The following is a 15,822-nucleotide window of genomic DNA, read 5'->3' as shown; positions in this document are numbered from 1 at the left end:
GGCCAAGGCCTTGCCATGGTGGCAAATGGCTTTTGATGCAACTTTCCTTTGTTGGCAGAACTGCAGCATGGCCATGGCCCCCAGTGCAGACGCCCGCATGCCCACACCAAGGTATCTCAAAATCGCATTTAACCCTTGGAAAGGAAAAAGTTCCTTGTGTCTGTTTTTATACCAATGTACAAAAAATGTTTAGTGGCCCTTAGGAAATTATCTCAGTGCAGTGGAAGAGTCTGTAACGGCATCAGCCAACGATCGCTGTGTGCCCTACGCCAGCATGTTTCTTAGTCCAGTAGCACTATCCCTTGGCCTCCCAAGTTCTTGCTGTAGGCACTGGGTTTAGCTTTGCTAGAAGTCATGGTGGGAGCAGGAAGTTTTCACGTGCTGCAGGCAAACAGTCAGGGTCCTTGCCTGGTGCTGGTACTTCTCCAGTGCAAACAGGCCTTTCTAGAGGCTACAGAAATTTCAGAGGGGACAAACTGGACAGTAAGCAAGGAGCTGCCTGGAGTCAGGCAGCAGGAAAGCATTGGAAAGAATTAAACTAATCTGATTCTGGGCCCAAATGCTGGTTTTCTGTTTGTCACAATGGGAGAAAACAGTAATGGTATTTATTTGTGCACTGCAAACCCCAGCAGCCTTCAAAATTTTTTTTTTTAGGTGTCATAACTTCAGAAATCAGATTTGTAAATATAAATGGCCACATGGTAATGTATCTGGATATATTTTTCTCTGTCAAATTAATTAACCTGTATGTTCTTTACTAAAGACCCGGACTCTTCTCCCTGCAGGTATTTCTTCTGAGGACAGATATTTTATATTACAGTATCTCTCCCTAGCCAACTCTGAGAGGAACATAGCCCTCCTAGTCCTGTTTCTTCCCTCAGGGACAGTATTTAGAGCTGACCAGTGTAATCGTTCTTTCTCTGTACACAGGTGTGCGCAGACACACACGCAAGCACACCCCCTCTACCTCCTATTCATCCTTTCATTCCCTTGGTGTGACTGAAAGGACCGATGCACAAGGAGATGGCCGTGGCCCTCAGATGTTTATAACACTGCTTTTCCCCCTCTTTAGATCTTTCTGCCGCTTTGCACTCCTCCTGGGCTTCCAAAGCCTGCATGGTTACTCTTAAGGAAAAACTCACAGCCAATACATCAAAGAGGGAGACCAAAAGCTTTTGATTTGATTTATCTGACACTAAGCCTTTAGTGTGATGCATCAATTGATATTTCATTTTTATTACAGTACAATGGGGTATACAGACTTAACAGCAAGAGGTGTCCTTTTGATCTCTCATCACACATGAAAACAGGTGTCATAGTCCAGAGATTATGGAGGTCAGAGATTATTTGAAGAAGGATTAAGTAGGGTTACCATTTTTCTTAGCAACCATATCCAAAAGCATGAGATTCTTTTTAAAATGCAGACCTTATTTCAGTCTGTAGATAAGTTGTATTTATTTGTCATATACCAATTTTCCCTGCTGAAACTATGGAAGAAGACTAGAATTTTTCAGTGTTTTGTATCAAAAAAATGAGAAACAAATCAAACTCTGTACTTATAGATACAATTAATAAAATAACTTTTTCTGAGTCTTCTGAAATCCAGGAAAAGTTTTGGTTTGTTTTTCATGTTAGTTGATCTTTACAGAATAAAGTTCTTGAGACCATCCAGAAAATAATGAGGTGACTGTGATTTATAGATGCATATAAATGCTTAATCCAAACCCAATTTACCCCTGAAAGTGAACAGAATTCTCTACTGCAGTAAGTGCTTGTTCAGTATTTCAATAAATACAGCTGAAATGTTGCCCTGACTCATTCCAAGAGTCTCTCTCATCCTGTTAGAAACTCTAAAACTGCCAGAAGTAACTTGGTAACCCACTATGGGCATGCACTAGAAAATGTTGATGGACTATATACCTGTTGTATTTTTTCAGCAACATCCTGCTAAGGAAGCACATCTACTGCTGATTGCTCAGCTTTTACAGAAATACATCAGCTTTTGGGACCATTTATATTCCACAGTGTAATGTGGCTGGAATCGATGGCAATAGTGTTGTATTAGATTCAGTAAGCCTAGATCTCCCAGTTAGTGTAATTATAACTCTCTTGTTGACACCTAGATGTTGAAACAGCCCCCAAATATGTAATTATTGGGATAAATAAGGAATTGAGGATTTCTATGATCATAGGACCAGCAATACAGTATCCCAACAATTAATGCAAATTTATTCCAAGAGTGGGTATAAGTTTGAAGCCTTTTAAATGTAGTTAACATTGATTTATTCAGCCCATCAACTGACACAATTTTTATACATTTCATAGCACTTATCTTCAGTTACTGCCTCCACAAAAAGCACGACAGTTAGGTCATATCTTGCAGCTAAAGTAGGAGGAAGTCTTATTCGCAAAGTGTTTGACTAATATTTTATTTTGTGGACAGATGCTGAAGTGTTTAGTTCAGCTCTTCACTCTAAAACGAGGAACAATGATTTGGTCATACTTAAGACGAGATTACTGAGCCATCCTCCAGCTTCTGTCCTGATTGGTGGAAACGAGGCTGCTCAGGGCTGGATGGGCACCGTGCTGCAGACCCAGGCAGCGGCCGTGTCCCCTCATCACAGCAAGTGACAGTAGCTGCACGGCCTTACTTTCCCAAAATACTATGAGGCTGCCAACTTTGTGTTTAGAGCTCCCTGTTGCTGACCCGAGTGAGGGGAGGGTATGCCTGACACCTCTGGTTGTGCTTGAAAATTTGGGAATCTGAACTTTGGTTGGTCCAGATGGTCTCTGATGGTTGGTCCAGATCTCTAAATGAAACCATGCAAGACACGGCTGTCCTGTGCACTTTGCAGGGAAAGCATCTGAACACTCTTCCAGCTGTAGCTTTGTTTCCCATTCAGGTTTATTCTTTTCTGGACTGTATAGGATTAATGTTTTATCTAACAAGACAAAGCCCAAGTAAACTAATCTTTCATTCATCGTGGCTTTTTTCTCACCTTCTCTAGCAGGGTGGAGCAAAGCATTCTGCTTTTTCAGTTGTGCTTTCTCAGGATAGAAAACTGCCAAATATCTTGTTTCAGGAAACATTAATTGTCTGACAAAGCCTTTTTCTTCTATATTCTTGGTATGTCTAGACCTCTCTCTGAATCTAAAGGGATTCTTAAGAAAATCAAATGCACCTAGAAACACCTGCGACCTCCTGTTCCCAGCACGGCTCCCATCTCCTGGCATCTTAAATGGTGTCAATGCTTTGAGGCTCCTGCCAAGTGTGAGGAAGAACATGTGCATTTTTGTGTGGTGGTGGACGGGCCAGTGGAACAGCTCACACGAAGAGGTGTCCTATGTGCTCTCCAGCACTGCCCTGGTAGCACTGGTGAGAGCTCCACTATGCTTTCAGTTTATTGTGCTTGGGGAACACGAGAACCGGGAGTGGGGCTGCCCTCGCTAACAGAAGTATGAGGAAGAGTCAGTGCATTTTTGCCACCAAAAGCATAAGCAAAATTGCCCTATGTTTATAAAGCATTTCCAGCACCTCAGCTGAGAAGTCCCATGTGAAATCCAACTGTCAAACCTGATAGTTCATCTTCCAGGCTGAATATGAAAGGATCTGAGAAGGAGCCGCATCCTGACTTCGGCCGGTTGTGGGGGCCGGCCTTGCTTCTCCCCTGACCGTGCAAGAGAGGGGGAGACACAAAAGGGAATTGGATGGGGATGACCCACACTTCCTGCAGGTGCTTGCAAGCAGCACCAGCCTCTTTCCAGGTTTCAGTTGTCTTCTTTAGAGCGTGCTCCCACAGGGAATACTGAGAGCCACTTCACTGGAGAAAAATACATCCAGGGCTTCTTCCTTTGGCTTTTCGGGGTAGGGACTGAAATGTTAAGAAAGGATCATACTAGCAGCGACAATAGGAAGCTGTGCCTTGGTATGGAAAAAAGTAAAGAAACAACACAGAGAACAGATTTTTCCCAAAAGTAAACCACATTTTTGACATGTTATCTTTTGTGATACTTGGAAAACCTAACATACGGTGGTGCTAGCCCGCAATATGGAGTGCCTAGGCACTGGTACAATAGAAATAAATTAGAATTTACTTGGTAATGAAATGGCTGGTCATTAAAGGGGCTATGCTAGGGTGTTGATGTTCAGAACATTTCCTAGAATGGCACAGAACATGAATTTCAGAAATAGCATAGTAATCTAAAAGGACAGTTTTCACTGAGAGTTGGTGGGATTGACATTCCTAAGTCAGGAACTCCAACCACTCATTTTGCTGTGTTATGACCGCACCAGACTACCCGCTCATCTATGTCATGGGGGCTCCAAGAATAGCCACGTCAGGATACAGCAAACAGATAGAGAGGGTGAAGCAGGAGGTACAGGACTTTGGGTGGGCAGAGCAGTGGCTGCTGGTAAGCAAACTGTGATGTTTGAGAACCACTCATCTTCCAAATGTGATTAAAAGTTTTCTTTGAAGGTCAACAGTATAATCAGTGGCATAGTCTGCTCAGAACTACACAGGCTTGTGCACCACACAGAGCACCTGCGCATGTGGTGACAACAAGCAGATGTTGGACTGTGCATCTGAAAGTGGGCAGCTGTCTTGGGCTGCTTTAGATATGTAGAAGAAATTGGCAGATTTATAGCAGACTTTGTCCAGTCCCTGAAAAACTGTTTATTTCTGAACAGGGATCAGTGAGAAGCCAAACCCCATTGGTACCCTGAAAGAAAAAAAAGAGTGGGAGGTGCTGATGTTTCTTCTACACTTCTGTGAAGCTGAAATGTTGGATTTGTGCCACTGCCTCCTATAGCCAGATGCATGCATTTATCCAAGTAAGGACTTTCATGATTTAGGGTTGTGTGTAAAGGGTGAGGTGATGTCAGACAAACAAATTTCTACAGTGTCCAATAGGAGGTCAGTGTGAGTCTCAACACCTGTGAGACAATTCTCCATCCTCTGTACTAGCAGGAGAAATAAATACCAGAGCCAGACCTTTGCCAGCAGTGTCATGCTATCTTGGGAAACACTTTCTAGACTGTTTGAGGTTGCCTCCTACAATTGACAACCCATAATTTTATATATATGAGAGGTGAAGAGATCCACAGTCTTTAATGAGGGTGATGTTTCTCAACAATTTCAGTTATTGCTCTGAAGGCACAGACATCATGGCTGTCTCTGAATCAGCTAAGCAGAGAACTGTTTCTTTGAATAATGTATTGCCCATTGTTGTATTGTTAACCCAGTAAATTATTCTGAGGTGAGAAGCATAATCCTTTTTTTTCCCCTTTTTTTTAAGGGAAAAGACAGAGTCAGTAAAAGATACTTCAGAAACTGGATGGGAATATTCTTCTAGCCCTGCCTAAATAGTGGGCAACTTGAAAATAAATTACAGATCAAATTAATTTCTAGTGTAACTTAATGGGAAGCCAGGTGCATAAACTGGGGAAAAAAAGAAGAATAACATGATGAGAAAATAATAGTTCTGACACAACACCTCACTGAGGGGTATGAGTGGTGACTGTGGGTTGAATGTTGTTTGAAAGTACCATCAAAGGTAGATTAAAGTCAGGAGTATTGTGAGAGGAAATGGATAACTAGCACAGCAAGAACAGTTACTCCAGGGGCTTTCTGCTGCTTGTATGTGCACAGCTGGGGCCTCTAAGGATGGGGGTTGTTTTGGAAGAGATGAAAGGTCATGTCAAATTGATTTAGCACCCATAAGTGCTATTGGTATGTTGCTTAGTCCCTAATCTGTGAGGTAGAGAACAAGAAGCTTGCACTATTTGCTCAACTGAAAAATGTGGCTTCCCCACCACAACCACCAATTAAGAGCATTTTTTAAAATAGAAATCTAGCCTGATGTGTATGTTTAAAGGAAACCTATCATCACAATGAGATCCAGCCTTCTCTTTGGTTATAATATAAACTCAGAATATCCTGCAACTTAAATCAGTTCTTAATCCCTGGTGAAATAGACTTTTTTATGCATTTAATTTCCATTTTGTGGCACAAAGCTGAGTTCTTGAGTGTGTTATACACTACTGAGACAAGAAACGCAGCACAAAGAGCACCAGATACAGTAGTTCCCTGCAGTCTCATAAAGTTCTGTACAAAAAAGTACAAATACTGGAGGTATTAAAGTTGGAAAATTAAACACAAAGTTCTTTGTTTTTAAGTTTGCAATGTGAAATAGCTCATGCTATATATAATATGTGAGGAAAAAACAGTCTGCTTTCAAAATGGATGAAGTAGTCTGCAGGGAAAGAGAGAATTAGCAACTGATGAAAGTAAGTGAATAATAAACCAGGCAATAATACAAAATCTGAACATACATAAAAAGCTTAATCACAGTCTATATATAGAGTTTACATCTCAGGAAAATAATGTAACATATTGCTTCTCAAGGACATCTCCGACTCTCATAATAGCCTAGATTTGTACTAGAAATCAAGATTCTCTAACGGTTTATTCCTGGCAATAAAGTAAGTTGCTTCATTTGAAATGTTACCATAATTCTCATTTAAGCAATTCAAAGCTCTCGGCTGAAAGAGAGCAGGAGCAGTGTTTTCACTGGTGCCAGGAAGGTGACTGTCACAAGGCAGGAGGAGCACATGCCAAGTGCAATGTTCTTCATTAAACTGCACATCCATAGTAAGCAGATTTCTGACCACAACAATTTTCAAGTTTCAAACACTGGAGGAAGCGGCCCATTAGTACTCTCATCCTTCATTTCTGACCCGCTGGTTTATAGAATTGAAGATGCCCTGCTCTTACAAAACAGTGATTGAAGTCTGGCAAAAGTACTGACTACTCAAAAAGTACACCACCTCTTCTTCCCACTGAGGCTTTGGAGAGATTGAATTTTTCTGTCAAAGTGTAAACATTTTTCTGTAATTTTTATTTAATGAGAGCTGAGGATTCTCAGCACTTACTGGCTTGAGCCCTGGAATAGAGGTTACTTCATAAAATGGCAGGAAGGGTGTGCCTCATTCTTCCTTACCTAGCTATTTTGTGGGAGCTAAGACAACACTACTTAAATCAGAACAACTGTTATCCTCCTCAGTGAAAAATTCTGTTAGTCATAAGCAAATATTAAAACTGCTGTACAAAGCAATACAATACCATACAATGTCAGCTCAAACAGATTAAATCTAAGCAGAAGTAATGCAGAAAAAAAAGGCTACATCCCCTAGGATAGTCAGGGGAACACAACTTGCAAAAAGAAAGCTAAAAGGAAGCTTGGCAGGTATAATCCCATGAAAATAGGCATGTAAGGGCATATGGTTGCTGTCTATAAATACACCATGCATGCAAACACTAAGAGGAAAATGAAATATTTAAGCTAAAGAACAGTGGTGGCATGAGAAAAAAAAAACCAAAACAAAACAAAAACACAGCAAACTGATATAAAGCAGCCATTAATAAAATGATGCTAAAAGTTGCACAAGCTTTGGAGAGCAGCACAGCTCTGGAATGCTCTTCTGGAGGAGGGGGGAGCAAAAATCTGACTACTTTTAACATGGAGTTAGTTAAGTTTATGAAGGGAATTCCTATGTACTGTGTAAAGTCATTGTCATGATAATAAGAACATATTAAATTTCAGTACTTTATTTATTTAGTGTCTTTGATCCAAAGCACTTATATAAAAAAGCAATAATGAAAATTCCTTTCAGCCAGTACAATAAAAGTCATAATTCCTTGGGGTATTTCATTTTCTTTAGTAAAATGCAATTTGGACATGTTCCATTCAATATTTGCAGAAATGACAGAGCATCAGCCCTATGAATAATAATAAATCTAGAACATAAGATAAGCTATAGGTTATTGAAATGATGTGTTGCAAATTTTGGATCCAACCTTTGCAATGCTAAACTAGCAACAGCTGAGGGAATTTGTGACTCTTTGGCAAGTTTACAGGTCTCTTCAAGTAACTGCCCTGAAAGTCATTGGTTTTCAACTCTGTGAATGTACTGCTTGTGAAACTGAGACAAAACCACTGCTTGAAGCTGGATTCTCTGAAGGCTCCCAGCCAACAGACCTAGTGAGAACTTGCAATGTCCTTGACATCAGTGGGAGAGTTTGCCACCCTTGCAGCATGTAACCCAACTGGAGTGTATGCGCTGTGCAACCCCACCTCTTCCTTCCCTTATTTCTTTCATCATATTTCAATCCAACAGGCAACCTAGTGCTATGCCATGTTTTGGGTGGGTGTTTGTAGGTGTATGATAGTTTACACACATGCAATATGAACCAGGAAAAAGACTATTGAATTTATGCCTGTGACCCAGCAGAGAACTTGAACCAGCCCTCCAGAAATGAAAACCTTAGCAAAATGTTTCAAGTTTGGCCCCCTAATTCAGGGTATCTAGGTCTACTTTCAGGGCCATGTATATGGCTCTTCAGTTTTCAGGGACAGCAAGCAATTTCTTGCCTATTGACTTTATAACTTGTGCAGGCTATGTAGAAATCTCCAAGCATTTTATCTGGTAAGGTTAGAAAGGACTCGTCTCCCTCTCACTTGATGGCCTAAATCAACTACTAACTGACGTGAAGGTGTTCAAAGGAAATAGTGTGTGTCAGGTAAATTATTTCACGCTGTGTATTCTGTGATCACTGGGCAAACAGGAATCTGATCCTGGGTGCTCAGCTTTCTGGTTTTAGGTGTAGTTGATATAGCAACAACAACAAAAGATCCAGATCAGACAACAACCTCTAGTAGCCTAAAAAAAGGAAATTACCTATTCACACCATATTTGCTTTAGTCAGGCCACTCCTTGTGCTATGCAAGCAGGCTTCCAAACATGACAATTTTAGCTTTAGTATGTTAATTACTCTTCGAACTAGTTTGAATTTATTTTCTGAACCTCTCTAGTCTTCACAAGTAAAACAAAAAAAAACCTAAAATAATAATTGGAACATTATATGTGATAAATGGGATGGAAAAGCAGTAGGATCTGAACAGAAATGCTGTTCTGCCCACTGAGTGCCAGTAGTTTGTTTTATAGCACAGATCCCTAGAAGTATAGAGGGAAACAGTGGCTTCTGCCTGTTGGCTACAAGTATTTCTGTACAATTGTGTAAGGTAAGAGACTGAGCACTGAAAAAATAAGTTTGTGCAGATTCATGATTATTGTTGAAAACCCAGATGATCTGCTCTCTCACATCTTTTTTTTTTTTTAAAAAAAAAGTACAGGCGAGCCCTTGAAAGGATTTAAATCAACTACGTCACAGAAGTAGGTAGGAGGATCTGCCCACAGTGAGTGCAGCATTAAGCTCTTTTTCTTTATTTGTTCCTTTCTTAGGGAAAATGTGACTTATAGGTTTTTTTTTTTTTTTTTCCTTAGAGTTTCCTTGGCAGAAAGCTTAATGGAATTGTCTGCCATCAACACCTGCTTTCAAGCTTTCCTGATAAAATTAGATTTTATATCTCAGCATCACATATGGCATCTTTATAATTAGTCTTTTTGCAGTATATGAATGTCAGTTCCTAAAATGCTGCCTGTACTGTTCATGTGGGGATATTTTGCTTCATTAAACAAATCCGCGTTTTTCATTGGAGCTTCTAATTGTTGAAAACCCACAGTTTTGTGTGTCTGATCTCAGAATCATTTTGACGGACTGAAATATGACATATCTTCAGCTTCACTGGAACCGAGCTGCGTGCAGATCACTTCTGGAATGGGAACCTGAGATGTCTTCATGGGCCTCCATACCTAGAGTCACTTGTGGAAATGTAGTCTTTGAATATGTAGTTATCTGAAAATGAGGGGTGGGCTTTTTCAGAGGGCTCAGTGTTGACCTAATCTTGGAAGCAGAGGTAGGTCTATGCTTAGGAGCTTCTGAAGAATATTACCATACGTAACATTTCAGAACAAGAACACCCAGTTTTTAACACAAACTTCATTGAAACCTGAAGCTCAGAGGTGTTTTCAGACATGTGACGATCAGAATTACCAGTCAGAAATATGGGAAAGAGTGTTCCCATGTCAGTGATTCACGGGTGATTGTTTTAAACTGTTGTAAAATGCACGGGAAGTCCTACTCTAGTACAGATACCAGTATAGGTGATAGGTGATTTTTTTCATTACTCGTGTCACAGCTGAGAATTTTTATTTCACTTGGGTACGTTCATTTCTCTGCTCAGATGAGGAAATGCACAAAGTAACAGATCATCACTATACCACTAGCACTAATGTAATGGAAGTGGTAACATTTGTATGGAAAAGTCAGCATTTAGTACCGATGCAACAGGATGAAAATGTGCAAACTGTCAACTTGTAATAGAAATGTCTTTAGTATCTCAAGTGCAAAGTTAGTGCAGTGTCAGCAACACTATTCTCTAGGAAAAAAGAAGACAAATAGGAAAACATTTATAATCATAGCTCTTGATATCTCTCATGCAAACTGCTGTCAAACTTGTACACTAATGCAGTGAATCATTCAGGCTCAGCTCACTGGGGGTGCTCCTGCTCATATTGGTAAGACTGGCCATTAGGGATTTAACTTTATAAGCATAGTAGTCCCTTAAGTTGACTGACGGAACTTCTTTCATGCCATCACCAAAATCACAGCTTCTCATGGCACTCTCTAACTGCTTCTGACGCCTATAAAAGTGGGAGAATTTGTTGAAGATCAGTGTAATGGGAAGCACTACCACTAGGATACCAGCTAGGATGCATGCAGATGCCGTCAACTTGCCAGCAGTGCTCCCTGGCACAACATCCCCGTAGCCAACTGTGGTCATGCTAACGGTAGCCCACCACCAACAAGCAGGGATGGTGGCTAACCCCTCATTCTCTTCTTTCTCAATGGTGTAAGCCACTACTGAGAAAATGGAGATGCCAACAGAGAGGTAAAGTAAAAGAAGCCCCACCTCTCTGTAGCTATACTTCAGGGTGGCTCCAAGAGACCTGAGACCTGTGGAGTGTCTAGCAAGCTTTAAGATGCGAAAGATCCTCATGAGTCTCAGCACTTGTGCAACCCTGCCTAAATTTGCTAAAGTCGGACTGCTTTCCACCACCAAGTTGACAATTAAGGTAATATAAAATGGAAGGATAGACATTAGGTCAATTAAATTCAGGGCATGCTTGAAAAATTTTAAAAAGTCAGGAGCTACTGCAAATCTCGCCACCAGTTCAAAAGTGAACCATGCAATACCAAAATGTTCCACGATTTCAAAGCGAGGGTCTTCCTCGGGGTTCCCGTTGCTGTCAACAATCTGAAAGTCCGGGAGGCTGTTCAGGCACATAGTCACGATGGAGCCCAGCACCACTACTATTGAAAGGACACTGAAGATTCGGCTTAAGACTGAGTACCCAGGATTATCCAAAGCGAGCCAGAGCTGCCTCCTGATGTTTCCAAAGGGCTGTTTGTCAAATTTAGAGGCATCATTGTAGAATGCCAATATCTCATCAAATGAAGATGTGGTACTTTCCTGGTCACTTTGTTCCTCCCATTTCTCCTGGTCTGGCTCCATTTTCCTCCCATGGTAGCTGTAACTGCAGCAGGAGTCTATAAAGAATTCATTGATTCCCCAGTATTCAATCTCTTGGCTGAAAGAAAACACGCAGAGTTCGCCCATCACATGGAGCTTGCCGGTGTTATAAAAATGTAGCACGTAAGGAAAGAGCTCGGGGTTCCTGTCAAAATAAAATTCATTCTTGGTGTCATCATAGTCGTCGCAGAGCTCCAGTATTGACTCCTTTGAGTGGCAGCTCAGCAGTTTGCCCAGCCTGGTCTCAGGGAACCTTAATAATGTGTTGGATCTCATCTTTTTCTTAAAGCCTCCAACGTTGATGCTGATCTCATTGTCTTCAAAATTTGCTTCAGATAAAGCCTTCAGGCTCTGCCCTGTCATAGTGAGCTCCTTCCAAAGGTGTATTGGGAATGAAAACCTAGGATGCAATTGCACAGAAAATCGGCAGAATGAGCAAATGTACAGCATGTTCACCTATTGATGCTTGCTTTCTTTTCTTGCTCGCTCTTTCCCTTTTCTTTCTTTCTTTCTTTCTTTCTTTCTTTCTTTCTTTCTTTCTTTCTTTCTTTCTTTCTTTCTTTCTTTCTTTCTTTCTTTCTTTCTTTCTTTCTTTCTTTCTTTCTTTCTTTCTTTCTTTCTTTCCTTCCTTTCCTTTCCTTTCCTTTCCTTTCCTTTCCTTTCCTTTCCTTTCCTTTCCTTTCCTTTCCTTTCCTTTCCTTTCCTTTCCTTTCCTTTCCTTTCCTTTCCTTTCCTTTCCTTTCCTTTCCTTTCCTTTCCTTTCCTTTCCTTTCCTTTCCTTCTTTCTCTCTTCCCTCTTTTCCCCTTTTTCTCCCTTTTCCCGTTTCCCCCTTTTTGCCTCTTTCTTTCTGTCACCTCCCGCTGAAGACACTGAGGGCGGCTCCTTTGTTCCGGCCGCAGGCTCCTGTCCCTCCCCGTACCCTTCACCTGGGCTGCGGCTGTCGCTCCTCCGACCCCCCCCCCCGCCCCCCTCCATTACTCACGGCCTTTCTGCGACCGGGTCCGCGCGGACCTTTCCCTCCCTCCCTCCCGCCGCCCCCCGGCCCCGCCAGACGAGGACCCCCCCGGCTGCCGCCGCCCGGGTTCCCGCTCTCCCCCGCGCCGCTCGCCCGGCCGCGCCTCAGGGGCCGGCGCCCTGCGCCGCCGCCCCCGCCCGGGGCTCCGCTCTGCCCCGGGGGCGCCACCGCCCAGCGCCCCGCTCGAGCCCCCGCCGCGGGGGAGCCGCCCCGCTCCGCGCCCCGCTGCGCCCGCCCCTACCTGCTCTCAGCGGCCGCGGCCCCCCGCCGGCGCGCCCTGCTGCCCCCGGCCCCGGCCCGCCATCGCCGCCGCCCGCGGGGGCCGCCAGGGCTCGCCTCGCTGCCGCTGCCGGTAGGGGTGCTGGTGTCGGTGGGGGTGCCGGTGCCCGTGGGGGTGTCGGTGTCGGTGGGGGTGCCCGTGGGGGTGCCGGTGCCGGTGTGGGTGCCGGTGCCGGTGCCGGTGGCGGGGAGGGCGGCCCCGCCGGCCGCGCGGTGCTGAAGGGACAGCGGCCGCGCGCCACCCCCCTCAGCGGCGGGAGGCGGCGGCACGCGCGCTCGTCATGGCGACGACCCCCGCGGCTGCCGCCCGCCCCCGCCGCTCCCACCTTCCCCCCGACCCGACCCCGCCGGCCCGATCGGGGCTGCGGTCGCCGGACGGCGGCGCGGAGCCGGGGCGGGCGGGTGGGCGGCCGGCGGGGGGGGCTGGCGGCCGCGCTGCCCGGCTGAGGAGGGGCGGCCCGGCGGAGCCGGTGTGCCGGCGGTGCCTCCGCTCGCTCGCTCTCGCTCCTGCCCCCGCGCACCGGCGCCGCGCGGGGACGGCAGCGGCGCCGCAAACTCGGGTTTCCTCCCCCCCCGCGATCCTGCCTCACGCCGGCTCCGAGCGGCGCAACTTCCCGAGGGGGGACGCCCACCCACGCCCGCCGTGGCTCTGGGCACCCGCGGACCCTCTCCCGAGGGGGAGACGCCGAGGGGGGACACGCCCACCCCGGCCACAAACCCCCTCGGCGCTCTGGCCCCTCACCCTGCCGGCGGGCGCCGCGGGAGCCCGGGCAGGGGCCGGGGGAGGGGGGTGCGGGGTGGTGCCGCTGCCCCCCCCCACGCCTTCCACGGCACGAGCGGGCCCTGCCGCGGCCACCCACGCTGCCCCCACGCAGTGTCCCTGGGGGGCCTGAAAATACGAAAGAAGGGGGCAATTCGGTGTGAGGAAAGCGAGGTGAGGCTGCCCGCCGTCCCCTCAGATGCCGGCTAGGAACCCCCGACCTCCCCACGCAACCCTGCCCGGCCATTTCGGGAGGAATAATCCTGCCAGCCTGCACCTGGGGCGGGGGGCCTGACCTCCCTGCGCTGCTGCTCTGGGCGGGGGCATGTGGAAGAATGTCTAGTTACGTGGTCACCCATGGCAGCGTGGCTGCCCACGCTGGCGGCGGCTGTGGGGAAATCTCCCTCCTCTTGCTGAGCCCGGCGTGAGGCCGAGTTTCCCCGGGGAGAAGCCCGAGGCTGGCAGCTGTGGGACGCGGTGGCCGCCCCTGCGAGCAGCAGCGGGCTGCGCACCTGAGCACCGACGCTCCGAGGACGGTGCTTTGAACCGGGCTAACCCGCCCTGTCTCCTGCCAGCCGCCCCGTGACCACCTTCTCGCTCGTGATCCCACGCATCCCACGCAGTCCGGCTCCTGGAAATGCATTGCTGTCAATGCTGTGCAGGATTAGGGGGTGCAGGGGGACCCAGCCTCCTCGCTTGCGTTCCCCAGCCCTGGCAGGGTCCCGAGCGCTCCAGCCCTAGGCATCGCCCTCGGCTTGTTCCTCAAACCCTTGGAGGGGGACAGAGGTTGTACATCTCACCTCCAGCAGCACATGAGCCCTGGTCACAAGGACCCCCCCCCGGTATGAAAGAACAGCCCTATAAGAGCCCAGGTAACTGAGTACAGACACGGAGTCAGGCAAGTAAGTCCTGGTGCCTGCCAGTGGCCGGGTTGCCAAGAGCCTGCTCAGCTTTCCTACCTGGGGTGTTGTGATCACCCCACCACGTCCCACCAATGCTGGTGCACTGTGTGACCGGAGCCCCCACGCCTCTGAGGACACTCCCACAGCAGTGTGCATGGACCCATAGCACCCACAGCCCCCCAGGGATGCTTCAGAAGATCCGTGCTTCAGGGATGGTACAGATGCTGCCCCTGCTTGCCTTTTCTTGGGTGGTGCTTGCTCCTGCTTTGCTCTCCTGCTGGTGAGTGCCTCCCGCCTCCCTTTCCCGCTACGGTCCTTCGGCGTGTCCCTCCCTTAGCTGCAGATGACCTGGGTTGGGGCTGTGGGTCCCAGCGTGCTTCACTGCATGTCCAGTGGCATCTCACGGGAAGTTGAACCCATACTGAATTATGTGCACCAGGCTGCCCTCCTGGCCAGGGAAAGTGCTGCTGCCTTTCTATTCAGTCCCCCCAGCTCTTCTCCTCCTGGGAAGGGGCACACAGGAGGCAGCGACTGCACGTAACAGGGAGGAGGCTTCGCAAATGCAGTGGTAACCTGCACTTTTCCCTGTAACAACAGCTTCTCATCTCCAGAGAGGCAGCTCTCCTGCTTCCCAGCAGCAGCATGGTTGTTAGGTTAGCTTGTGACAGCCCCCTCCTCTCAGGGCTTTGCTGGTGAACCACTCACTGGGGAGCTCTAATTACACTGGCTTTTAATGCTCGGGGCAAGGGATGGCAGGACACAGGGCTGGGAACCACCACGTTGGGATTTCCGAGTTGGATGCCCCCACCATGTTCCCCAGGGCTTGGATAGATCACAAAACTTCTCTGCTGTAATTTCCCACTTACTGTTAGGAGAACAAAAATAACTCATATTCCTTAGTGACGTTGCAAGGAATAGTGAGTTGCTGCTGGTGGTGCATTCAAGTGATGTCTGTGTGTTTTCACCAGCTCTGCGCTATCCTAGGTATCTAGTGAGGGCTTTAAATATACTGAAACATCTTCAGCAAATTTGTAAAAAATGTATTTTTCATTACTTTTCTTTCTTATTCTTAAATTAGGTATTTTTTCCCTAATGCTGCTATGGAGGAAACCACGTGAAGATAATGTTTAGAGGATTTTCAAGCTTTTATATATTGTTCTCTCCTTCTAAGCCACTTGACTAAGAAAAAATATAGGCAGCCTCATACTCATTCATCCATCTCTGTTCTTTATCTACCCTGGAAAAAAACACTGGTCACTTTTCTAACCTCTATTTTCTCATTAAAAGGCACAGTGAAGTAATATAACTGCGTAAGGATACAACTGCCCCTAGTCTAATATAACTGCTCCTGTAATTAGGGCTAATTGGC

General features: G+C 46.3%; 2 protein-coding genes across 2 annotated transcripts in view; one reads left to right on the top strand and one right to left on the bottom strand.

Annotated features, from left to right (window-relative positions):
* Positions 1-15,822, top strand: part of STK3 (serine/threonine kinase 3) — a 170,767-nt gene that overhangs the window by 141,928 nt on the left and 13,017 nt on the right. The window lies entirely within an intron of this gene.
* On the bottom strand, positions 10,096-12,797 carry KCNS2 (potassium voltage-gated channel modifier subfamily S member 2). The gene is made up of 2 exons (XM_074885142.1): positions 12,754-12,797; positions 10,096-11,896 (listed from the first exon to the last, which is right to left on the bottom strand). The coding sequence occupies exon 2, from the start codon at positions 11,857-11,859 to the stop codon at positions 10,426-10,428; it is 1,434 nt and encodes a 477-aa protein (XP_074741243.1). The 5' UTR covers positions 11,860-11,896; positions 12,754-12,797; the 3' UTR covers positions 10,096-10,425.

The sequence above is a fragment of the Strix uralensis genome, chromosome 1, assembly GCF_047716275.1.
Source record: "Strix uralensis isolate ZFMK-TIS-50842 chromosome 1, bStrUra1, whole genome shotgun sequence".
Classification (NCBI taxonomy): domain Eukaryota; kingdom Metazoa; phylum Chordata; class Aves; order Strigiformes; family Strigidae; genus Strix; species Strix uralensis.
The sequence above is the reverse complement of the archived record's forward strand: the minus strand, read 5'-3'. Positions and strand labels throughout refer to the sequence as shown.

Coding starts and splice junctions, on each gene's coding strand:
- KCNS2 (XM_074885142.1), bottom strand. CDS start 11,859: ATGACAGGGCAGAGCCTGAAGGCTTTATCTGAAGCAAATTTTGAAGAC.